The sequence below is a fragment of the Saccopteryx leptura genome, chromosome 1 (assembly GCF_036850995.1).
Source record: "Saccopteryx leptura isolate mSacLep1 chromosome 1, mSacLep1_pri_phased_curated, whole genome shotgun sequence".
In the NCBI taxonomy this organism is placed as follows: Eukaryota; Metazoa; Chordata; class Mammalia; order Chiroptera; family Emballonuridae; genus Saccopteryx; species Saccopteryx leptura.
The window spans coordinates 368928898-368955278 of NC_089503.1; the positions used below are offsets into that span (position 1 = coordinate 368928898).

The window sequence follows — 26381 nt, forward strand, 5'->3', positions numbered from 1 at the left end:
TTTACCATGTTCCCTCACAATAAATATGTGTGTGTGTGCGCACATACATGTCTGTATTGTCTATATCCATGTATCTGTCTATATACACATGTTTATATTTATATTTAAATCGGGCCAACTGCACTACCTAATTCATAGGACTATTGTGGAAGAAAACATAGAATCATAGCTATTAAGAAACTCAGAAGTTTTGTATCAGTTCTCAAGTGTCCGCTAATTTTTTTTTTTTTCTGAAGTTGGAAACAGGGAGAGACAGACAGACTCCCGCATGCGCCCGACCGGGATCCACCTGGCATGCCCACCAGGGGGCGACACTCTGCCCACCAGGGGGCAATGCTCTGCCCCTCCGGGGCGTCGCTCTGCCGCGACCAGAGCCACTCTAGCGCCTGGGGCAGAGGCCAAGGAGCCATCCCCAGCGCCCGGGCCATCTTTGCTCCAATGGAGCCTTGGCTGTGGGAGGGGAAGAGAGAGACAGAGAGGAAGGGGGGGGGGTGGAGAAGCAAATGGGCGCTTCTCCTATGTGCCCTGGTTGGGAATCGAACCCAGGTCCCCCGCACGCCAGGCCGCCGCTCTACCACTGAGCCAACCGGCCAGGGCCAAGTGTCCGCTAATTTTGATGATGGCTTTTTGATTAAAAAAAAAAAAATCTCCAGTGAGATAATCAGAAACAAATACAAAAAGGAATATGAACAAAAGCTTGGGAAAAAAGTTTAAGCTACCAAACTTTAAGTTTAAGAGTTTGAACTCCTTCAGAGCAAGAACATGATTAGGGAAGACAGTGGTGGCTCAAGTAAACAAAAGAGGGAAGAAGCAGCTTACCCCTTGTACTGAACTTTTGCTGACAGCCTAAAAAGGGCAGAAGAGAGCTCCTTAGGGGAGAGGAGTAGCAGCTGAAGATCAAGAAAGCTTGTAAAGGAAGCGGTCACTCCTTTCCTGAGTTCACGTCGGAGTTTCAGACCATTCACATACTGAATACAAAAACCTTGCCCACGTGATTGGTGATGGATGTGAGAGGAGGGCACACAACAGGGAGAGGTGATGGGCATGCATTCTGTGATTTTCCTAAAAAGGGAAAAAGGGGAATTCTGGAAATACAGACTCCTGGGCTTGTGTTATCCCTGACAGATTTCTAGAATAAATTATTCACCAGATTTGTGAGTCTTCAGAAATGGAAGTAGCTATCTGGAAATCAGTTCACAAGGAATGTGATGGTGTGGTCAACCAACCTCATTTTCTTCCTCAACTGTTCCAAATATCCTCCCAATCCCAGGAGCAGAAGAAAGATCCTAGCCAAACGCCCAAGGTGACATGATGCAATCATCCGGTCGGTTTGTAGTTAGGTGTTTTGTTTGAATAGTCCATGTGAAGTTTGCATTCTAGTCCGTCCTTGTTTGGATCATCTAAATATTTAATCATCTAAATATTACATTACGGTTTAATTTAAAAATTAAATTACTTTGCTTTTTCTTTCTGAATCTTTGAGTACAACTGACACTCCAGATCCGGTATTTATCCTGTGGCTTTGTCTACCCCTTGATGACGGCTCAGCTCAATGCATTTGTAGCTACATCATAGGCTCCTGGTTCAAAACGCATTTGAGTAATTGGTTCCCATAAGGGAGATGACATGTAAGAATAATGAGTGTAAATTCACACATTTACATTTTAACAATAATACCACCAACACTATTAACACCAACAAACTATAGTAAGAGCTGCCTTATTGGACATTTAATGTGTGCAGGTTCTGTACAAATCATTTTGTAGGCATCATTTTGCTCCATTCCCTCAATAGTTTTATAAAACAGACACTTGACAATTAGTCAACTCTATTTTATTTTTTAATTTTAAATTTCTTTTTTTTTTTAGTTGGAGAGAGAGAGAGACAGAAAGACAAGAAGGGAGATGAGAAGCATCTACTCATAGTTGTGATACGTTAGTTGTTCATTGATTACTCTCTCATACATGCCTTGATGGGGGGACTTCAGCTGAGCCAGTGACCCCTTGCTCAAGCTAGCAACCTTTGGGCTTAAGCCAGTGACCATGGGGTCATGTCTATGATCCGCACGCAAGCTGGTGACCCCATGCTCAAGCTGGATGAGCCCACACTTAAGCTGGTGACCTCAGGGTTTCGAACCTGGGACCTTAGAGTCCCAGAGTCTCTGGCCGACACTCTATCCATTGCACCACTGCCTGGTCAAGTATATTTTTATTGGTTGACTTTAGAGGGAGTAGAGATAGAAAGGAAGGAGGAGGAACAGAAAGCATCAACTCATAGTTGCTTCTCATCTATGCCTTGACTGGGCAGGCCCAGGGTTTTGAACAAGCAACCTCAGCATTCCAGGTCAACTCTTTATCCACTGTGCCATGACAGGTCAGGGTTGTCACTCTGTTTTATAAACAGGGATACCAAAGCTTAGAGAGTTATGTCTTTACAGTATTTTAAGTATCTGCTTGCGGATTCAAATCTAGCTGCTTTTAAGCTTAACTTCTGTGTGCTTAACACTTCTCAGAAAATTAGGTGAATATATAAGCATGGGGAGACCCTCAGGCAGTTGCAGCTGAGGCTTTGAGTTTACCATCATCTTAAGTTAGGCATGGGGGCTACCAAACCAGCACGGTGTGAGGTGCCATGGGAGGGAGGGTGCAGATAAAGGAAGACAACAGCTCCAACCATGTGCTTTAGTTCTGGGCCCTGTGGTGTTAAAATACTAACGATTAATAGCAGATAGAGAGTAGAGTGGGCCTGGAAGTCATGCGTTTGGTGGATACAGAGCTGGGAATATTGTAGCAGAAAGAAAAGAAGATTAAGTGAACATGGTAGTCATCCTGCTCATTATTTTTAGCAAATTGTGGGAGCAACAAGTTTGACATTGATTTTAAAAAAGATGCTCTAGTTTGACATGATTTAGTTTCTCAAGCAGTGACCTCTTGCCCTTTCTACCACTCTTCCTGGTCTTCCTTTGGGATCTGTAATCTTCATGGCTGATGTTCAATCAACATCTCAAAACCTGTGAGAACACTGCTTTAGGAGACAGGACACCTGGGTTCCAATCTCGGAGCTGCCATACTTTTCTGTTTGTCTTTATGCAAATCCCCTGATCATGTTGGGTTATATATTTTTACACCTCTACCTACTTAACTGGCTGAAATGAGATCATACCTATAAAATCGTTGAAAAGTTTAATATATCATGCATTAATAATCTTCGAGTTAGTTGGAACAAGGCCGACAGCCAGGATTATTGTTGCAGGAACACCACACCTGTTGGGGACAATACTCGGCCTCTCCATGCTCTCATCTCCCCTAGACTGCTTATTCTTAGGCTTCCCGTAGGCTGTCTTTCATTTTAAACACAGTCTGGCTTCTCTCCTTAAAGCAAGAGGACTTTTCAAGCGAGTGGCTGGAAGTATGACTGGCACATATATCGCATCTCCTTAGTCTGGGCTGTTAAGTAAGTTTAATTAATTTACTAAGTTAATGTTCCACTGCTAGCAACGGAGCCTCATTGCCATTCGCTGGGGAGAGGGAATGGAAAGCCTAAATGAGCTCATTTTTTCACAGTTGGAATTAGGGACCAGTTAGCCAGTTGTGTGGGTTTTCCAATTTCTCCATCTGCCCCCGGGGGGATTTAGGCAATTCACTCCCCCAACGCTAAGTGTGAGTAAGAACAGGAAGAGGGAAGGGGAAAAGAAAAAAAAAACAACAACAACACCAAACAAATCTCCCTAACATTTGCTTCCTTTTTGGGAACTGGAAGGATTGTTTGCAGATTGCTTGTTAAGTTGGGCTTGGAGAAGCTTTTGCTGATGTTCCTAATAGATTTGGAAAGGAGAAAGGCCTCAGTGAAAGATATTTACCACTGTGCGTTTTCATCGCAGGGTGTGCAGATAAAAGGAAAACAAATAAACAATAAAAGAATGGAAACAAAATTACAGAAATTTGCAAAATTTGACAAATGGTAGCCTGTAGTTGCCACAAGCTAATGGCTTGCAATGATTAATAAGAGTAAAAATAATTGCATTTCATTAAGATTGATGACACCCCATTTAACCTCCCTTCTCGTTTCAGCCCTAAAGTGGAAAGAGATGAAGTTCTCATCTATAATAGCTCCTGTAACATTACCATGGAAACTGAGGCAAAGATGGAGTGTGAGACGCCTAATCAGCCAATTACCGCCAAGATTACTGAGATACGGAAAAGCCGGGGCCAGAACACTCAGGTATAATCAAATCTTTTTTACAGACTGATTCAAACAGCTCAAATTAAATTTGTAATATTGTGTACATTAAAAAAACAATTTAGTCCAAATGGCAGCGATATATAATATTAAATGCTCTCAAACTTTGAGGAGCTGGTCTAATGCACAGCATCTGAATTCATAGTTAACTATAGTTAATCATATATTTTCTCAAAAATAAATGAGTGCTGCCTGGGCCCTTTTAAAGCGAATTCTGAACAGATAATCTCAGCGTTTCGTCCTGCTTTCTGTGTGCATGTTTCAAAGGGGCTTTCTGTGGCTTATTTCTCCACGAGACAAATAGCCTACCATTTACCAAGCACTTATGGAAGGGTTGTTCCAAATGACTCAGCCACCCTTTGGTCAGTTGGCTGGCAGTGTCTGCTGGTCCGTCCGGTTCATCTGTTCCGTGGGGAGCAGAGGGGACACTTCGGCTTCTGAAGAAATGACGTGAAAATGGAAACTGCACAGGTCTGCCGGGTCACTTGGTCCGTCCTCTCTACCTCAGTTCATCCGTTTTGAAACCCCACCCCCTGCCAGTGGCTGAGACAGGTTCTTCAAAGTTCCCCGTGAGAGATTGCACGCCTCCCCTGGGGTTTCCGTCCATTGAGATCAGAGGCCGAGGGCTCTTCCGAAACAGGCCGGATCACCTCCCACAGCTCTCGGCTCCTCGCGGCGCACGTGGGAAAACACGGTATTCCTGGAGCGCCTGCTCCCCGAGGTGCCTTTCTCTTTATGAAAGCAGTTCTCCTATTTTTCTCCTTTTGTCTCTCTTATTTGGAACACACGTTTATTGAGTGCCTGCGATGTGCCCCACCTCGTCCCGGGGTCTCCTGTGAAAGCTGCTCCGGTGGAACGTTCCAAACGCCAAGCTGACTTCCTGAGTCCGCGAGGCGTGTTGTTTGCCAGCGTTTGGACTAGCGCTGAAAGTGTACGCAGTTACAAGATCATAGGCTTTTCCGTCTTTTCTAAACTATTTCTTGTCTGCCTTCCCATTCCTCCGGGGTGACCCTGTCCATTTTATCACCTGCTCAGGCTTCTCGCCCCTTCACCTTCCTTCCAGGTGGTCGCATCGGGCTGTCACTGTTTCCCTGTGTCCCCTCCTAACGCCTGCCCACACACCTCTTCCTCGGAACTCCTGGCCGATTTTCATTCTTCATCTCCGGTACGACTGTCTCTTCATTGCAGCCCCGCTTCACCCTGTGCTGCGCTCTCGGCAGTGGGCTGTCCGGGACGGCTGGAAGGTTTATCGCAGCGAGGGCACTGCTGGATCAGCGTTGTGTTGTGTTGTGGAACGAGAGCTGTGGGCTGTAAAGAAGCTGTTGGACGCGGAGCAACCTTAAGCTTTGTGGAGTGACAATCTCCCCCTGGGTCATAACCTGGGGTTGTTGGGATGCTCACGTGAGCAAGTGCCGGTGAAAGGGAGGGAGGGAGAGGCGGGATGCACAGTGGTTAAGTGTGGGAATGGAACTGCTGGGCTTTGAATATATCACTTGTGATCTGAGGGACTTCCGGTCCGTTCCTTAACCCCTCCGTGCTTCTGTTTACTCATCTGTAAAATAGGGTAAGAATAGTACCCACCTTAATAGGGTTGGTGTGAGGATTCTAGCACATGAGCCACTGAGAACTGTACCGAGCACAATTTAAATGTCTACTATTAGCCTTTATTGGCGGTGCTAGTTTGCTAGTCACAGTTCTAGAAAGTGATACAGAATTATTTCTCTGTAGTGCTTTCTGTTTTGACCAGATCACTTTCCTTCTTAGATTTTATCTAATTTTTTTATTACCTCAAAGACTAATTTTGAATTTTTTGAGGCTTAAATGCCTCAGTCATCTTTAGATATTTACCCTTTATGTTTTATGAAGTTCTAGCCACATTCAAGGTCCTCTGAAGGAGATAAACAAACAACAACAATAACGTGGAAAGAGACCCCACCTTTAGGAGACAGTAGGGAAGAGAGGCCGTGTCTGCAAGTCGGTGGCTTCAGAGAAGGACGCATAGAGTGAGTTCATCACAGGTGGATGAAATGTTGGATACCACCTGGACAGGCTTCTAATTGGAGAGCTGTAGTTAACCGTGGTCCATAAAGAAAGGTGACCTGAAAGAGGTCACAGCTGGTAATTTAGTATCATAACCCATGTGGTCATAAACATTGTAGGGGAAGTAAGCAATTTAATCTTTAGGAATCAGAGGTACATGTCTATCAAAACCTACTAGGCTAGTGCCAGTAGACTTCAGTCCTGGGATGTTGTTACCTTACAGATTTTTGGACGTCTGGCTTTCCTGCTTGGCCAGTGGATATGTCACTTGCGTTGGGATACACAAATGCCTAATCTGGGCCTGGCCTGGGGAAAACCAGCTGACAGGTGCTTAATTAAAACTAGAATCCAGGTCTCCAGCTTCAAGTATTATGTGAGAACCTTGAAACAGTGGTTTCATAGAATGTTAGTAAGCGTTCTGTGATTAAAGGGATCCCAAGCCAAATACATCTGTGAAAGCTGGCTTCAACAAAGTTATATATGTATGTGTGTGTGTGTGTGTGTGTGTATATATATATATATAATCAAAGGACTTTTGAGAACATTTAGCATGTGAGTGCATAGTGTGAATTTCTAAGAGAAGGCTGTAGTGTGAAATATTACCGAAACTTGTTTATCTGTGGAACCCTTTATGCCCAGAATTTCTCTTGGGGCTGGCATCTGCTCTGCTGCCCTCACTGTGGACAGTGTTGCCCGTGCCATGCTCTGCCCCCTCTCTGCCCCATGCCATGCTCTGCTCCCTCTCAGCATGGCTGATCAGAGGTGGAAAGGGTTATCTTCAGATGGGGCAGTCAACTGAATACTGCTAAAGTAGGTGGTTGTGTCACTCCATGAGGAATGGGCAGGGTGTGGAGAAGAGGGATTTCGGGTGGAGGAACCAGTACGCACGGGCAATGACACAAGAAGAGTGCAAAGACCTGGTGTGTGTGAAGGGATGAGGGAGTTGTGGGTTTGGGACGGGAGGCTGGGGTAGGATTGTGATGGCAGGTTAAGTGTCTGGTCCTTTAATTCATCAGGTGACGAATCATCCTTGAGGAGTCACTGTAGAATCACAGGTGTGCTTTAGTCACACTCATCTGGTGCCTGGGTGGGATGCCTTGGGAAACCCAGCAGAGGCAGGAACTCTCAACTGGGCCAGAGATAACTCAGCTGGGGAAGTGGCAGATGAAATGGATAGGAGGGAGCACAGACAATAGTCAGCAGTTGACAGCTTGTGTTAGACAAAGGGTTCCAAGTTATGGAAAATTAGATGAGGTAGGTAAGACAATTATGTGCTGACTTTTCACATTTATGGGAAGAAAATACTTTCATGCTCGTGACTCCCAAATTATCATTCCCAGCCCAGAGCTCTCCTGAGCTTTAGATTCCTGAACCTCATGGCTTACTGGTAGGTAAGGTATCGAAATGACATGTCTCTTCTAGCAGATTCTTAATTGAACTCCTGATTGCGACTGCCCTTGCCCCCCCCCAACCCCACACCATAGTCTTGAACTGAACTGATAGGAGTGGTATCTTTTCAATTGCTTGAGCCATAAGGGCAGGCATCCTTGGTCTTCCAAATCCCACATCACATCCCTCAGGAAATTCTGTCGGCTGTGCCTTCAATCTGACCACTTTGTGGCAAGTCTGCTGCGACCACCACCGCCATCATCCTTTACTGATCGTTACCAGGCTCCCGCCACCAGAATCCCCGCTCCCACCTTCGCCTCCCACCACCAGAATCCCCGCTCCCACCTTCGCCTCCCACCACCAGAATCCCCGCTCCCACCTTCGCCTCCCACCACCAGAATCCCCGCTCCCACCTTCGCCTCCCACCACCAGAATCCCCGCTCCCACCTTCGCCTCCCACCACCAGAATCCCCGCTCCCACCTTCGCCTCCCACCACCAGAATCCCCGCTCCCACCTTCGCCTCCCACCACCAGAATCCCCGCTCCCACCTTCGCCTCCCTTCAGCCTATTCTAAGGAAGCCCAGTGATTCTCCCAATATATGTCAGGTAATTTCACTCTTCTCACAGACGTCCCAGTGGCTCCCAAATTCTCTTGCAATAAAAGCCAAGTCCCTACGCTGACCGAAAGGGCCATTCCCTGTACCAACCCCCCTTCCAGTTCCTCTCCAGCTTCTCCCCTCACTCTGCCTACTCCCCCTGTTCTGTCCTAGGCCCACCACCTCTTTGCTGACCCTGGAACATGCCAAGCTTGTTCCTGCAATGACACCTTCGTATTCATTGTTTCTTCCGCTTAGGATCCTCTTTCTCCTCCTTTCCCAAGTAATTCTCGCTTTAAGTTTTTGCTGAAATGTTACTTCCTCAATGAAGTCTACCTTTACCACCATACTTAAAATTGCCACCCGATGCTTTTCACTCCGTAGATCACTTTCAATTTCCCTTACTCTGTTTTATTTTTCCATAGTCCTTAGCACCTGCTAATATACAGTATAAGTTCCTGATCATGTTTATTATTTAGTGCCTGACTTTGCTTGCTAGAATATGACCTCTGAGAAGGCAGAAATATTTACTTGCTTTGTTCACTGGTGCCACCCAAGTACCTAGAACAAAACCTGAATCAGCTGTGCTAAGGATCAATAATGCACAAACAAATAAAAGCAGTTATAACAAGCCTGCTCATGTATTGCTTTTCCAATCCCATCTCCTGGAAATTATGTCTGAAAGTACACACACACACACACACACACACACACACACACACCACAGGTATCCACACATTCATTTGCACACAAAGATGATACGTTATTTATATTGTTCTTCCATGTGTATTTTTAAACAAACCTGTAAGCTCTTGGAAAAGAGGATCCCTTGCTACTTCCTAATGCTTAGAACTGTGTCTAGTACACAGATGATCTCATTAAAAGATATTGAATGGGTGAACGGATTTATAAATGAATGAATACATCATGGTCATCTTTTCTCTTAAGACATGTCCATTTTTCTTTTCTTCAGAAGACATTGATTATTCTGTGTATCAGACACTGTGCTACATTGAAACAAGGGAAAAGATAGTCAGAAAAGAAAAACTCTAAAGGAGTGCTGGAGAACACAATAAGGTGCTGTAAGATGGCTGGAGGCTTTGAGGGATTTGAAGGACAAATAGCAAATTGGGTTGGACGGGCAGAGAAACCGCAGTAAAATCAGCACAACACAGAGCCAGTTTAGAGAACTGGTATAGAGAGTACAGCTATAGTTTTCAATGGAGCTCTGGAAGAAATTTCAAGTTTCAGAGTTAGATAGCATAGGTACTGGGGTTATTAATGAAAGACTTTCTTGGAAAGTGCTAGGGTGACATTTCCCCTCCTCCTCTCTGTCCCTTTCTTTTCTCTATTTCTATGCACTCACAATAGCTGGGTGTGTGGCTTTCAAGATGAAGGCTGATGAACAGCTTATAAAATAAACAGGGGCTGTTTCTTTGGGGATAGCCTATGGGCTTGGTCCATTATGGTTTTTAGAACCAGTGTTAAACATGGCCAAACCCCTCAGTGGTAGAGCATCAGCCTAGTGTGTGGATGTCCCAGGTTCAATTCTCCTGTGTCAAGGCACACAGGAGAAGCATTCATCTGTTTCTCTACCTCTCCCCCTCTTGCTTCTCCCTCTCTCTCTCTTTCTTCCCCTCCTGTAGCCATGGCTCAATTGGAGCTAGTTGGCCCTGGGCACTGAGGATGGCTCCATAGCCTCTGCCACAGGTGCTAAGAAGAACTTGGTTGCTGAGCAATGGAGCAACAGCTCCAGATGGGCAGAGCATCACCCCCTAGTGGGCATGCCAGGTGGATCCTGGTTGGGGCACATGCAGGAGTCTGTCTCTGCCTCCCTTCCTCTTACAGAATAAAAAAAAAAATTAAAAACAAAACAAAACATGGCCAAACCTAAGGTGACTCTGAACAGCAGGGATGACCCAGGGGGAAGAAAGGACCAGGAACACAGTGTTCTCATTTTTGCCTCCAAAATTGTTTTCCTATCTCTCCACCCATCCAGATATTTTTACCCAGCAATTTCAGTGGTGATAATGTGAAGAGGTTTCTTCAAACATCTGGTCTGCCCCTATCAGTGGGAAAAATGTCTGAAATAAGGCAGCTCATCTGGGAAATGATTTTAAAACCTAGAACCCTGTACCCAGTCAAATATGATGTGGAGTAAGAAAATAAAGACATATACACTGTACAAAATTCAGAAATGTTTTTTCTTCCTTCTTTTCTGTTTATTTTTACAACTTTCAGTTACTATTAGTTTCTTTTTCTTTTTTTAAACAGTTCTTTTTTTATTTATTTTTTATTTTTATTTTTTATTTTTTTAGAGAGGAGAGAGAAAGGGAGAGAGAGAGACAGAGAGAGAAGGTGGGGAGGAGCTGGAAGCATCAACTCCCATATGTGCCTTGACCAGGCAAGCCCAGGGTTTCGAACCGGCGACCTCAGCATTTCCAGGTCGATGCTTTATCCACTGCACCACCACAGGTCAGGCTCAAGTAGATATAACAAAGAGAGCAGAAACAAAGGCATGAATCCTTTCTTTGATAAAATGAGGAGGTGTTTGTAACGCAAACACAAACATTACGTGAAAATGAGAGAAGTAAATAAGAGAACACTAAATGAATGAATGGGGTGGATGAAAGTCAAAATTAAGTTCCTGTGAAGGGAAATTTAGATAAAAAGCAAGAGGATTTTCTCCAGAGAACCCTAGAAAATCTTTGGATTTAGGGAAGATTAGGTACCAGGATACATATATCAGGCAGGGTGCAGAAAGGAGGGGGGGGGGGTTTGAAATCCTCTGTAAAGAGCTGCGAGATCCCCAAGACTCTCTTCCTGGTTGACCCAGTCAGCCATGTATTCCTACCCCTCCCTCCAAAGAAGTGGAGCCACAATTTCTGTACAAACTGAATTAGTGGGATATTAATTAGGTGCCATCTGATACCAAGTACAGGGAGAAAGGAAAAAAGAACACCCTTAAAATCAGGAGAATTAATGTATCTGCTTACTCTTTAAAGAATGATCAACCTTGCCCTCCCCCCTCCCCCCAGCCCCACTGGCAACTCAAGATCTACTCCTTCTAGAAAGGAGAACTGGAAGATACTTCTCTGGAGGAATTACACCAGAATAAAAACCCACAGGTTTTGACATTTGCAAGCCTCATGGAGTCCCATTTGGATGGCTCACTTAGATTTTTACTATATTGCTCTTAAATGTGACTGGACAGACTTTTGGCTTTTGCCATAAAGGAGTAATGAGTTTTAGACTTACCCGCCTGCCATACACAATTATAAAACTAGTCAAAATAATTTCCAGGCATTATATAACAGATAGCACCAGCTGTGGTCCTTGAGAGGAGGCAAGCACACAGAGTGGCTTTCAGTCTGGAAGCCCTATTCCAAGCGAGCCCAGGGAAACAGACCCCAGGCAGAGAGATGCGGTCCCACTGCGTGCAGTGCAGGGCTGCTCAGGTAGGAGGTATGGAAGGGCAGAGAGAGGTCGAAGGAGTAGAAAAATATCTAACAAAAAATGGTCATCAAATTATTCCAGATTTAATGAAAACTTAAGAAGCCATAGATCTAAGAAGTTTAATGACTCCAAATGAGAGGAAACATCAAGAGATTTGTTACTGGAGTTCTCAATATTGTTAAGATGTTACTTCTTCAATCCTGCATGAATATTTATCCAATGCAACCTCCCTATCCCCCACAAAAATCCATTGTATTTTTTTTTCGGTAAAACAAACAAAATCAGTTTTGTTTCAAGCTGATTAAAAAAAAAAAAATGGAAATACAACAAACAGCCAAAGCGACCTTGGATAAAGAATAGATTTTGAAGACAGATTTCAAATTTTACTATACAGCTATGGTCATCAACAGGAGTTCCAGGCATGATCTTGTTTGAAAGAAGGGTCCTTCTGCTAAAAGTATGTTTGCAAACACGGCGCAGTATCCTGGAACCCAGGGAAGGGAGAGTTGGAAGGCAGGTGTGAGGAGGCATCGCCAAAAGGGGCTGCAATCGGGAGGTTCTTAGTGACATTCAGGCTGCAGGACAGAGTCAGCGAGGAGAAAAACCAGATGTTGCGGGGCTACGAGAAAGTGAGTGGCAAGTAAATGCAGACAGCTGGGATGGATCACAGTCGGCAGAGAAAGGGAGGATGGCAGATAAATATGGTGGCTGGCCAGCCCCTCAGATTCATACTCGCTATCCTTAGTGCTAGGGATGGTTTCATAAGGTAAAGGTGCTTTGATCGGAGCTGTGGTCCACAGTGTGTGACCTGATCCTGCAAGAGGAAGACTCCACAGGTCTCTCGCCCCACTCATTCTTCCATGACTACAAAACAGCTTTCAGCCAATGCTGATGTTACGCTGGTTAAATCATCACCATTTGTTTTAGAAATATTTATCTTTTTAAATTTACTTTGACTCTCCAGTGCCTGAATTACTGTTAAAAAAGAAAGAAAAAAGAAAAAAAACCCCTCACTGCTTACTTTAATTTAATCCCCGCTTTTTGTTTAAGGAGATTCTCCTAGAAAATTGGTGCAATACAGCGATGGGAAGAATTTTACATTGCCTCTGTAATGTGTCTAGCTAGTTAGAGGCTAATTTGAAACTACTTTCCCTTCTCTAATTGATTTTGTTCCTCCTATTACTGAAATCTAAAAACACTTTTTCACTTTCCTCTGCCCCTTTTCCTTCCTTTTGTTTTTTCTTCCCTCCTTTCCCCCCTTTATTTCTTTTCTTTTCCTTTCCCTTTCCTTCTTCATTCTTGCCCTCCTCTCCTCTCTTCTTTCTTCTCTCCCTTCCTCCTTTCCGTCCCATTAAGCCACCTCTTTTACTCGGTGAGTTCCTCCAGGGCTGTGTGTCTGTGGAGGAGGGGCTGTTGAAAGCAGAGTTGAGCTGGTTGTGGGGCCAGGGACCTATGATGTCGGAACTCCCATGGACCCTGACCTGGGGGAACCTTACTGAGTCCCTATGCCTGTACTTTCTCTGTGAACTGAGGCTTACAATGTATGCCAGTTCCCTGTTGTAAGGACAAGGGGAGTTGAGAAGTCAGTGGTTTCTTATCTGAAAGGGGCTTTACCTCCTTAGGATACAGGTGGCCAGGACTCCGGGGGGCTTGGCTTCCAGTTCTGACAATGACCCTGTCTGAGTTTGAGTGTGGGGCAAGTCACTTAACCTTTCAGTCGGTTAAGATTAGTCCTCCTCCCTGACTTCCAGCTCTGGGAAAGAGGAAGACAGTACATAGAAAAATGTATGGCAGTAGGAACCCACACGTTCAACAAAGGCATGGTGACACAGTAGTCATGAGCTGGTGGTCTGGAATAAAACTGCATTGGAGGCTGATTCTTTTATTTATTCTGTAACTTTGGGGTTATGCAATTAAGAAAGGTAATAAATATGTAGTGTTCTGAAAACTATTAGGCAAAGGTAAGATGTTAACATTTATGGCATTGTTTTACTGTGGTGCTGTCATAACCAGAATTTGCTGTGTAAAGAGACTGCCATTTTTTAAACCCAAGATGTCATACGCTTCTCTCTCTTTAAAAAGAGGAAATTCAGGCAATATCTAGTATGAAAGCAGGCTTCAATTTATCTGAACAAATTAATTATGCCTCTCTGTTTTTCAGGGACTCTTTGTATTAAATGAGTCCATGCAATCAGCCTGTTGCCCTCATACCAAGGTTAGTGAACAACAATTGAGGCTATGGTTTCAAAGACTCTTGGTCTTGTTTTAGCAAAAAAAGAAAAAGAAAAAAAAAGTCCTTATTACTCCTCATTTGAATAAAATCACTGAGTAATTATTACACTATCCTACATGAGTTTGAGCCATTTCAGGAAAAACTGCTCTTAATTTTTAACTTAAAATAATAGTTTCTGTTCTTAGTGGAACACCATGAGTATATTAGCCCTGTGACAACTCTATTAGTGACAGGCAGAGGGCAGTCCCATTGGGACATGACATGATTATAGTATTTCCTTCCAAAGTACAACTTTGTAAATTGAAGACATCCTGCTCTAAATAAATACTACGTGGAATTTTTTTCAGTGAAAGCTAATGTTATGCATGGGTGAATTTTCGGTCTGACTGTGGGAATGTAATGATCAAATTTCTTTTGAGCCTTTCCAAATATCAGACCTTAGCTACCCTACAGATAGGCATGAGTGCTATGAAATTGCACTGGGTGGTAGAGCCATATGAGGGTTCTTTTGATTCAATAGGGATAGTAAAGGTTGTTGAATGTAGAACCAGGAATGTTCAAGTTAATTTGATGATTCCTGATGATTTAGGACAGCTGTGTTTGTAATCTCATGTTTCAGTTTCTTTATCAGTGACATGGAAGAATTTTCTGGAAATCCTGAGCAATGGAATATGAAAATTTGGATATGTGAATATGTTCATTATCAGAATATTTAATTCTTTGTATGAGAAAACAATCTTGCTTTTGGGAGGTCCGTTAGTTCATGTCCTTGAGACATTACAGTAAATCATCACGTGATTCCCTGATACCTGATGGAGAATTAAGAGCACCTAACTGAGGGTAGGCTCCTTTCCCAGGCACGAAGGATCTCAGATAGCTGTTAAATGCATTCGGGAATTAGATGTAGTTCTACTGTGTGTAGGGGGTGGTAGGTATGGTGTGGTGATAATGGTGTGGTTCTGTTTGTATTGGGAAAAGGAACAGTATGAGTTTTATAGTTTCTGGCTATGTGGTTTCTTACTAGACATGTTAAACATTTTTTCTTTTGCTAAAACTATGAAATGTTTTTAGTTTTGAGTCTAATACATATAGCATTTCTATTTGAAAGGAGAAACAACTATCTCAATCCTGAAATACAACAGGCAATTCAGTTAATTTGGATAGCTTGAGTTTTCTCCCCAGTGATATTGTTTTCTAAATCTTAATTCCCCCCCCCCAAATTTATTGATTCTAGAGAAAGGGAGAAAGGAAGAGGCAGAGAGAGAGAGAAATATATATAGAGAGAAACAGAAATTTTTTTTTTGTTCCATTTATTTATGAATTCCTTGGTTGATTTTTTTTTCCTTGGTTGATTTTTGTATGTGTCCTGACCAGGGATCAAACCTGCAACCTTGGTGTATGGGGACAACACTTCAACCAACCAAGCCCCCCAGGCAGGGCTCTCCTCTTTTAAATATTATTTATTTATTTATTTCCCAAGTTAGACGAGGAAGCAGTTAGACAGACTCCTGTATGTGCCTGACCAGGATCCATCCGGCATACCCAGCAGGGACTAATGCTCTGCCCATCTGGGGCATTGTTTCATTATGCCCAGAGCCATTCTAGAGCCTGAGGCCGGAGGCCATGGAGCCATCCTCAGCACCCAGGCCAGCTTTGCTCCAATGGAGCCTTGGCTGCAGGAGGGAAAGAGAGAGATAGAGAGAAAGGAGAAGGGGAAGGGTGGAGAAGCAGATGGGTGCTCTCCTGTGTGCCCTTGCCTTGAATCAAACCCGGGACTTTCACACGCCAGGCTGAAGCTTCCTCTTTTAAATCTTGTTTGCTCAGTCACTCATCTTCTTGTCCAAGGTTCTTGCTGTTAGTACCACTAGGCTGAAGTCAGTTCTCTTTCAAAGAGCCACCGTTTTCCCCGAGAGAAGCCTGGGGAGCCTCAGCTAGATAGCTACAGTAGCAGCTGGAGCCCTTTGGTTGAAAATTTTGGGGTGAAACTGAGTAAGAAGGAACATCTCATTTTGAGTGAAGGAGGATGTGGTTATTCAAGCACTGATAAGGTTATGGAAATGGACTTCATCAAATTGAACATTCAGCTCAGTGTGAAAGAACTCCCTTCTCTTGAGTCAGGGGAGAGGGGTACTTTAGAGAAGAGAAGGGGAACCAGAAGGAGAGAAGCAGAAGTGTTGGGTAGAATTAAGAGAACATTGAACGGGTCTTTGATAAAAACTGTTACTCAGAGATGGAGATTCTCTTTATGGTATTGTCATCTGTGTGGGTGGATTGATGTTAGCTTATTACCAAGTCGGTAGAATGTCTCAGGCATAGTTTTTGGAAATTCTCTTTCTACTGGTCCAGCTTTGAGGGGACTAAACTAATAACTCAGGGCAGATAAAAGGAGGATACATATGCCCTACTCTGCTTGGTGGCTCATTTAGTTACTGTCCTTCTACTGTCTTCCTGGATTGCTTTGACCACTGGTAAGATGGTCACACAGGATCTCTCCTGACCCCTTGTTGTCCTTGGCAACTTTAGTTAGGTGATAGGAGACTACTGGCCGGGTGTTGATGGAGGAATATCTTATACCAACAGTGGTTCAAGACATCTCTTTGACTGCCCTTTACTATGGAACCAACATAAATGCAAGTTCAGGGATGCATGTATGGATAAAGAAAGCTTTTCCATAAAATTTATACCAAGAGATCAGCTCAGTTACATCAAAAATGAAGGAAATGTGTTTTTTCTAAAGGAGAAAGAAAATGTAAAGAAGCAAAAAACAAAAAACCCAGGAAAAAAACACCCCCAAACGAAACAAAACAAAACAAAAGCCCAAGGATGATCATGTTTTGATTCTGCTGGTTTGCCAAAGGAATTCTGGCTCTTCTAACGTATGACAATCCCTGTGCCAGTTTCTCCAGGTTCTCCCCTAAATGGAGAAGCAGCTATAACACGGAAGGAATCATTATGGAGAATTTCCTTTTCAAATAAGTGCTAGTCATCTCCTACGGTTAATGGATATTTACCTAATTTTCCAGAACTGAGAGAAGATACAGCAGTTTTGCAGTTCGTCCTCTCTGTGATAGCCATACCCAATATCAATTTCCATCTATTTTGAGCACAAAGAAGCTTCACATTACTCAGCCTTTTGATGTTATGGTCTATACTCTATATGATTTGCTGAGAATGTGGGTAGAAGCATTTAATATTAAGGTCTTGACTCTTTTGCCCTCTCTTTTCCTTTGTTATGATGACCAAATGGTCCAGAGTATGGGGTCAACTTACAGAGGCAATTGTTATGCTCTATAGAATTGCCAACATTTGTGGTGGACTTTGCATGAGCAAGAAAGACGCATTTATTGTGTTGTGCCCATGATGAATCGGGTTGTGTGTTAGGGCACATAACCTGTGATTAGATAGTGACAGTGGTAATCTTGATAGTGACTAATGATAGTGTCTTTAACCTCTAGACTCATGACCAATCCACTGCATTCTTCATGATATCTTTAATTCTCTCCTATGAGTTCACATGGGATCATGGGATCATGATCTGGTTTATGTTCTGGGTGGCAGGTATTGCAAACTGAACTATGAGATGGGACCATTAGGCAAAAATTATGAACTGACAGGATTTAGTGGGGTAAAATCAACTTCATTTCAAACTCTGGGTTCCCACTTCCTTCCACTCTTGTGCTTCCATTTTCACCCACAGTCCCTATGACCTGTAGCTCCTCTGTGGAATTTTCTAGTTTTGAAAAATTAATCACCTTTCATTGCATTGTTGTTGAATACTGTGGGAGTTTGTGGGGAAGCATGGCTATTTCTGGCATTTCTGCCTGTGCTGACTTTCTATTTTCTCCTAAGAGCCACCCTGGAAAATATACATAAATAATTCTTCAGATGGGACAAATATTTATACTTATAGTCTATATCTATATCCATAGCTCTGTATAATCTATTTATAGATATTTTTTTCATGCACTCATGAGCTCTCATTTCTCTCTTTAAATTTTACCTTTTAAATATTTTGTTGAGAACTCTTCAATCACAAAGAGAAAAACACAATTCAAATGGATTTAAATGATAGAGAGACTCACAGAATAAGAAAGCTCAGGAGTCGTGAGCATGGCTTGATCTAGCATTTCAGTGTTTCCTGAGATAGCTCTTTCCATGTCTCTGCCTTGCCTTCCATAGGGTCAGATTCAACCTAAGGCTGCTTTTTCCTGGGATAGCTCTTTCCATGTCTCTGCCCTGCCTTCCATAGGGTCAGATTCAACCTAAGGCTGCTTTTTCCTGGGATAGCTCTTTCCATGTCTCTGCCCTGCCTTCCATAGGGTCAGATTCAACCTAAGGCTGCTTTTTCCTGGGACACAAGATGGTTGCCAACAGCCACCAGGTTACCTGTTCCTCTGTTGATGTTGCATGAGAATGAAAGGTCTCTTATGGGCATGGTCTCAAAAGTAGGAAGTTTCTTTCTCATACGCCCCCAACAAAAATGTCTCCTGATAATTCATTGGTCCAAACTGAGTTCCTTGACTACACTACCCTATGCACAGAGTAACAAGCTTTGCTGGTTGTTTTGGCCAATTAGTGTTCACTGTGAACCTTAGAATAGAGCTAATCAGACCCCAGTACCTGGCTAAGAAGATGAGAGTTGTGATGCCTGGATGAAAATCTTGTGGCCGTTGATAAAGGAAAGTTGAAGAATGGACATTGGGGGCAAAGAGATTAGCTAACACTTGACCACATGGCAAGGCCTTGCTTTCCTCTTGATGGCTGTAAACTAAGGCCTCTTCCTCTGTTCCTCCTCACTGTCCTTTTTGATAAATTAAGACAGGAGAGTCATTGCTGATGCGTGAAATTTGGCAGAGGTAAAAACCAGGTGCCTTTTGTGTATAAGGAAGATGGCCAGGTGATAAGGAAACAAAGAATTTGGTACACGTTCCTTCGAATTCAGTAGAGTGTTTGCTTTTAACAAACAAAGAATCAAGCAGACGAGGAAACATAATGACTACGTACACGCACATACCTTCAGTAGCCTGCAGGACCTCAAAATCAGTTATATGTTTCTTCTGTGATGTGCATCTTCCTGATTCAAAATGATGGTAGTTGTTTTCTGATGTACCAGCACCCAGCAGGGATGGCTCATCATTCAGTCTATGCGAGACCACCATCCTCTAATAATAAAGGAATAAAGGAAAGAGTAGTCCAAGGAAAGAAATGGCCTGTTACGGTGTTTGTTCCTCATACTGGATCTTCCCAAACACTTTACAAATATTAATTATACCTCCCAGCATACCTAGGTGATAAATGCCTATTTTTATGGAGTGGAGTAGACAGAGTCAACTGACCAAGGTCCTTCCATGAATTAATGACGAAAGTAAGGGCTTCAACTCTCGGACTCACAGCTCAGGTATCAGTCACCCGAGAGCATTGCCGTTAACTTCTCTCCCTTCCCAGAGGGGAAGAGCATGCACAGCCAAGCAGGAGCAAGTGTATTTTGTTCTGTTGCTGTCTGGAACAGATTAATATGCGTTTGAAGGACACCACCTGATGACTTCACGAAGGCATTGAAGGAACGGAGCAATATGACCAGCAGAAAGGGAAATTATTGTCCTTTCATCTGTCTCAAGTACTATGTATAGATCACTCACAGGGTGCTAGTCACTATATTGTTTTCAGATGGTTACTTTTCAAGATGATAGAAGACCATAAAACTATGAAGAACAATGAATAAAATGATGTGTTCAACTTTGAAAGGGCTGTGTTAATTTTACAGATAAATAAGGTAACAGCCTTGCCTTGTGGAATGTCCTGTTCAACGGGGGAGATATAAAAACCCAATAACTGTACTATCAGCAAAATGTAATAATAAAGATATTTATAGTTTACTGTGAAAAATCAGAGAAGGCCAAAAAATCTCCTGGATGGAAAAATCTCAGAAATTTCCTGGAGAGCGTGGCATTCTACTGGGCCAGAATTCATGAGGGCTATAAAGATAAGGGAGGTCAGGAGCAAAGGTATACCAGTGAAGAGATGAGTGTTACGGAGTCCCAGAGGTGGGAAACTGTGGTTTATTGACAAGTAATTAGATTTGGCTGGTTATGCACGAACGAGAGGAAGTAATGGGGAACGAAGTAACTGGAAACAAAGGCAGGGGAACCCGAGTGGTCTTGAGTGTCAAACTAAGAAGTGTGAATTTAATCCAGGAGGGAACGCAGAGCTGGGAAGGCCTTAGAAATTTCACAGCTACCACTTTGTCTCATGAAATATCCCTTAGAGCTCGTATCAGAGTCGAAATGCTAGTTTGGCTCAAGTGTGGCCTGACGCCAGTTAGTCCTAACACCTACAGCTGCTTTCTGTCGGAGCTCAGATACAAGTAGCTAAAAGGCAGGGCAGAGGCAAGAGCGTAAGGGAATGAGGTGTCTTCAGCTAAGAGGGTTGAGGAGAGGAAGGTATAATATGGAGAAGCACCAAGTGACTTAGTGACAGAAAGCCTAGGTGATTCTCCTTGATGTTTTGGATTCCCGGTGGGTTACAGAGAAAGGCAGTGGGAAATAATGGTCTGAGAATGGCTGATCTGGTCCCATCCCCCAGGCTTGGTATGAATAGGCGATCACCTGTGTGATTATAGGCAAGTCCTGAGAAAATCTCAGTTTTCTTATTTGTAATGAGGAACTGAACTAAATCAGCATTTTTCCAATGTGAATTGTCTAGACAATTAGTCAAGCAGAATGTCTTGGCCCTGTTGGTTTGCTCAGTGGGTAGAGCGTAGGCCTGGTGTATGGATGTCCCAGGTTCAATCCTCGGTCAGGGCACACCAGAGAAGTGACCAGCTGCTTCTCTTCCCCTCCCTCTCCCTCTTCTCTCTCTCTTCCCCTCTCACAGTGGCTCAGTTGGTTCCAGTGTCAGCACCAGGCATTGAAGATAGCTTGGTTGATTTGAGCATCGGCCCCAGACAGGGGTTGCTGGTGGAACCTGGTCAGGGTGTATGCAGGAGTCTTTCTTTCTATCTCCCTCTTCTCATTTAAAAAAAAGTCTCATTAGAAAAAAAGGGTCTGTGGTCAAATAAGTTTGGGAAATGCTGCAGACTCAGTTCCGCTCTGGGAATCACGCTGCCCAGGGACGGGTTCAAGTTCTCCAGAAAGGAAGGCAGTTTGCTCTGCTGTGCTCAGCCTTTCCCACACTTCTTTGGTCATAAGGCTCTTATTTATTTATGTTTCTCCCACACAATACCTCTTGGCTCCCTGTGGAACACTTTGGACAGTTTGGGCTAGATTATTTTAAGGGAAAAGTCCGACTGTCACATTCTCTCTGGGTCAGCCCTGAAAGATTTGATAAATCCGAAGGAAGTGTGCCCCTCCAGTCCGGGTGAGGGACTTTTCCTACTGGTAATACAGGATTGACTCCAGTCAACTTTCTCTCAGAGTTGAGGCAAGAAGGTCTTTAAAAGTGCTGGTGGAAGCGCTTTGAGATCCTAGGCCAGCACTCCCGGTGGATTTGTCTTACGACTTCATTAGGCACTTTGTATGCTAAGGAGCTCTCGGCTTCAGCTTCCAGTTGGGAATCATCATATTTCCAACGTACTCTATTAACCAGGAAAGAGCTGAGGGATTATTATTTTTTTCTTTTCTCTCTCTCTCCCTCTCTCCTCTCTCTTTTTGCATCTGTATATAATGTAATTGAATCTAGCAAAAAAGACACTGATTGTCTGTCCCACAGGACTTAATTAACTCCCAGCTTCATGGTGCAACAGCGAAATAATAAGAAAAGGGAAAGTTCGGGTGTTCCATACCTGTCCACTTCCACCTCTGGTGCATAATGAGATGTCAGGAGTGGTGACACTGATGAGATGTGTAAAACTTGCCGATTGCAGGCGGCAGCGAGTGCCTGCTGGGCCGCCGGGAACTCTGGCCGGGCGGCAAGGACCGCGGACCCAGCCAGCAGCCTTTTCCTTCAGCCTTCTCCCTGCTCACCTTCCTCCCACCCCAGTGGTGGCTTTGTTAACCTTTAGCTCTGCCTTCTGCACCCTGGTCGGATGTGATGACAATCGTCATGGGGGCAGATGCCATGTTTATTAAGCCGCCTGTAGCAAATCCGGACTGGGAGTGCAGGATTCTACCAGCCAGCCCTCAGGGGAGCCCATTAAGAAATTGCAAGGCTAATAAAAATCGTGCTGGATGAAACTGCAGTCCTCTGGTGGCACTCCAGTGATGGGTCAAATCTGGTTTTAAATTTTAATGGGGGCGAGGACTGAATGAAGGCTTGGACTGGGACCCTTGTACCGGCAGCACGCCAAGTTGTACCTTCCTAACCCAGAGCTGGAACGGTCCGGTGAGGAGACGAACGCGCTTCCCTGCACCAGGTTTCTGCGCAGTTGAGAGAGGAATTGATTACCGCTTTCTCCTTGCTAACGATGCACTTGCTCCTGGAAAAAAGCCGCACTCTGCCATGTGGCATGCAATTTGGGCGACCGTTTGGGTCCTCTGGCCTCACGCTGATTGAAGCTTCCAGTGCTCATGCCTGAAGGAAACCTTGAAAACACATGGGGGACAGTTCCCAGTTTTTCCTCTCAGTAAAACTGGCTTCAAAGTTCTTGACTGGTTGCTGCTGGAAGAGGAGATTGTGCGGGATCTCTTGGAGAGCCATTCCAGAACTTCAGTTCCTCTTGACACTGCACCCCATCTAATCGAGGGACCCTGACAAAAAAGGCGATTCTTTATTCCTTCGCCAAATCCTTTCTGTTCACAGAGTTCATCACGCCCCCTGGATACATCGAGAGTTTTCTAACATTGAAATAAAACAACCATGTATATAATTGCTGTTTAGGGAAGGCAGAGAGAGGTGAAAGAGAAAGCACAGGAGGGTATTCCAGTCTGTGTGTGACGTCATCTAGAGAGGTGGATTTTGTATTTTGATTATGAAGAAACACTATGACTATTGCTAGGGGCAAGAGGTTCTTCTTGTGAGGCATGGAGTGAAGCCCTTGAACTACCCATGTAATTCTCAAAATGAAGCTTTGAAGTAGTTACTATTATTGTCTCCCATTTACAGGTGAAATTGCTCAGAGAGGTTCAGCAGCTTGTTTCAGGCCACACAGCTGGTAAGCGGTGGGGCAGGGACTCCGACAGAATTCTAGAGCATGTGTTAATACTGCCAATTTTCTTTTGAAGTTTATTTATTTATTTATTTATTTATTTATTTATTTATTTATTTATTTATTTATTTTTCCTGTATTTTTCCGAAGTGAGAAAGAGCATGTGTCTTAAAATTCATCTCTTGAGCTTCAACCTCCGCTGTGAGCGCGGGTCTAGTTCTGGCCCCTCTCCTCTGCCCAGGCCCTGCCAGATCCTGCCCTTCTGAGCATCGTCCTACCACTTGAGTTCTCGATCCTCCCAGTGAGACTGTCTGCTGCCCCTGCCATCTCGCTGGGACAGTGGTTTGGTGGCAGTGTCTGTGTGTGTGCCCGTTTAGGTTGGTGGGGTGGTGATGTGCAGCGTGGGGCCTGGTGTTTACATCTCCTCTGTGCCAGGGTCAAGTTCTGTGGCATAAACACATTTTGTGGAATAAATAATTAAAATGGAGGATCACTAGATTGAGATCAGGTCTCCAAACTTTTATTGTGACTCTTTTAGAAACTGCTGTTGGAACTGTAGATGTTAGGAAGCTCAAAAGAATCATACTCTTACCAGAGAAATAAGTTATACAAAAGTGGTTTATTCAGAAAGGCCTTCACATTTCGGTGGAAGGCCTTTGGCCTCTAAAACCAAGCTTTGCCATTTGCTACCTGGGCTTTCCTGCAGGTTGCCGAGGTGGAGGTGTGGTTGACACAGCTGGTTTCCATGGTGTCATCCTGAACTCTTTCATCAAGTCTTAATGATGTGAGTAGTATTTAGTAGAGATGACTTATTTGGCAGTATAGGCAGAGCCTCGTTCTTTACTTTGCTGTATTCATTTTAGTGAAGTGAAAGGAGATCGGATATGTTGTTTCAAAATGTTCAGTTTAGTCTTCCTTTTCTACTTCTCTGGAGAATGAGGCAATGCATCTTCCAAGGCAAGGGTGCGGGGTGCTGGTGTGGGAGATACAGTATGCAGCTGCATGAGTTTTAGGTGCTGGCCAATATTCTACTGCCCCATGATTTCAGCTTCTTTCCACTTAGCCTCTCCACATAATCACTTAGTGCTTTAGAATACAAAACAAAAACAAAAACAAAAAACAAGACAAAACTCCTTTTAAATGACATGTGCTTGGAGTAGAAAATGTAAAAAGAGGTAATAAAAAGAGACAAAAAATAAAAAGATCCTCTGTAATTTCAGCATTCAGTTGTTTTGGTCCTTGCCAAGGAAATCCTGGCCAGCGAGGTCATGAACCAGCGAGGTCATGAACCATGCAAGGCCTTCTCTGCACCTTCACCCTGAGATTTTCAGGCTGGAGGGTTCCAAGATGGCAACTCCTTCCTCACTTCAAAGTCTATAGGCACCAGGTGCAGAAATAGGGTACTTCGGTAAAGTATCATCATTAAAGGATGTTCTCTCTGTGTTGAATGAATCCATTTGAAGTGTAGGAAGTTTAATGTTGGCAATGTATGGGGCAGTATACGTCGTCTCTCACTATGTATCTGTCCATAAAATCCACCGTTAAGACAGATTTAAGACTTTCATCTTAGGAAAGCATCCTGTTCAGCATCGTGGAAAATGGACTCTCTTCTTTACTGGGGTATCGCACCCTTCCACGGTGCAACTGGAGGAACAATGCAATTTGAGGTGCTGTATCTACTGGCACTTACTTATTTCCTTGAACATTTATTAAATAATTTCAAACATATGAAAGTAGAAGGAATAGCATGATGAACTCAGTATACCCATCACTCACTTTCAACAGCTATCGACTTAATTACTTTAAAAAAACCTTTTAATTGAAGACTACTTAATATGGGTTACCTTCGAAAGGGGAATCTGTAAATGGGAATGTTAAGGATAAAGGCAAATTTTTGCATATAGGTTGGGCCATGCTTGGTCCCTCATCAACTGACTATTCATTAACTTGAAGGCAATAAATAGTATATTGACTATTTATATGTGAAAGGCTCATGGCACATGGTTATTTTGTATGCATTATTTTCATAGCATTATGGAGTGGATACTATGAACCCCATTTTACAGGTAAGGAAATGGACACTTAGGAAGGTTGAGATACTTACCCACAGTTCCGTGACTAATAGTGGTGGGGCTGGGATTTAGGAATGCAGTCTGGCTAATGTTAAACTTTCCCTTAATCATGATGCCACCTGCTGAATTAGTTATAAAAAGTGAGAGCAAATGGTATGTCGGGGGCGGGAGAAGATGAGACGGGAAAGGGGTAGTATGGTGAATAAATGTGAGTGAATCTAAAGCAATCTTCCAATAAAATCTCAAAACTAGTAAAATGAGAGCAATTCGAAGTGAGTTCCATGTAACTTCAGTTAGAGTGACTAAGGAACAAAAGTGTCTCAATTTTATTTTGAAAACTAAGATTCTTTTTCACAGCCCATTACTGTATCCCTGGCCCCGGAATACGGAAGGGCGCTGAATGAGGAGAGGGGCTTCATTCTTTCCCTGATTTTGTATGAAAACCTGTCCCCTGGACTAAAACAAAGAAATATGCCAAACAAGGGAAGGAAAGGACTCCGGAGCAGATATTATCGTTGCTGGGAGAGGCAACATCTGCACAGAGTTGTTAAGATGTAGCTAGTCAAGATGGCCGCTGCAGTAACCACAGGCTATGCGCAGAGATAAATGGTTGACCCCGGCCCGTGTCAGGCTACGATTGATGCCACTATCAGCCCTAGTGCCTTCCCAATGATTTTTTTTAAAAAAAATCTTTGATAGAGTGTGTTATCTAGTTACTGGCACGAGGGCAATAGCCTGGAGGGGGGAAGGAAAAGGGAAGAATAAAAGGTCACTCCGGGAGGACAATCTCTGTCGGACTAAATGAGAAAAAAGGATCTGGCTGAAAAAGAGGAGGAAATAAATAAATAACAATAAAAGCAGCTTCGAGGTGCATGGGTGGGATAAGTAAAACTGCTGTTTCCCTTTTATCTCTCTGTCCACCTTCCTCTCTTTTCTTCTTTCTTCTCCCCCCCCCCCCCACCATTTTCCTTTTCTTTTTTTAAATTCCGATAGACTTTGAGTTATGCTGGGGCATTTAGCAGATGTAGCTAGAGTCTTTGTTATTCCCTTAAACTTTTTTAATGGTCTGACTGGGATTGTTAAGATTTAAAAAAAACTGTAGATGAGGTAAAATCATAGGCCTTAATTAGCACCCCCAGGCTGTCTGTAAAATAATGATAATTCAAGAGTGAAAGATTTAAAACAAAACCGAATTCCTCTAGAAAATGGAAAAATATGCTTTTATAATATGCTACGGTTAATTTATTTGTGGTGGGTATGTGAATTCAGTTCA

General features: G+C 43.5%; 1 protein-coding gene across 7 annotated transcripts in view; it reads left to right on the plus strand.

Annotated features, from left to right (window-relative positions):
* The window catches only part of PKHD1 (PKHD1 ciliary IPT domain containing fibrocystin/polyductin), a 482558-nt gene that overhangs the window by 91651 nt on the left and 364526 nt on the right, over window positions 1-26381 (plus strand). For 6 of the 7 annotated variants that reach the window (XR_010748128.1, XM_066359212.1, XM_066359215.1 and 3 more), the window contains 2 exons: window positions 4071-4221; window positions 13883-13936. Coding sequence is in view for 6 of the 7 variants with exons in the window: in XM_066359212.1 (XP_066215309.1) it covers window positions 4071-4221; window positions 13883-13936 (205 nt within the window). In the remaining variant the exon portion in view is untranslated. The remainder of the gene's footprint in view (window positions 1-4070; window positions 4222-13882; window positions 13937-26381) is intronic. The other variant, XM_066359214.1, reaches the window with a different exon arrangement.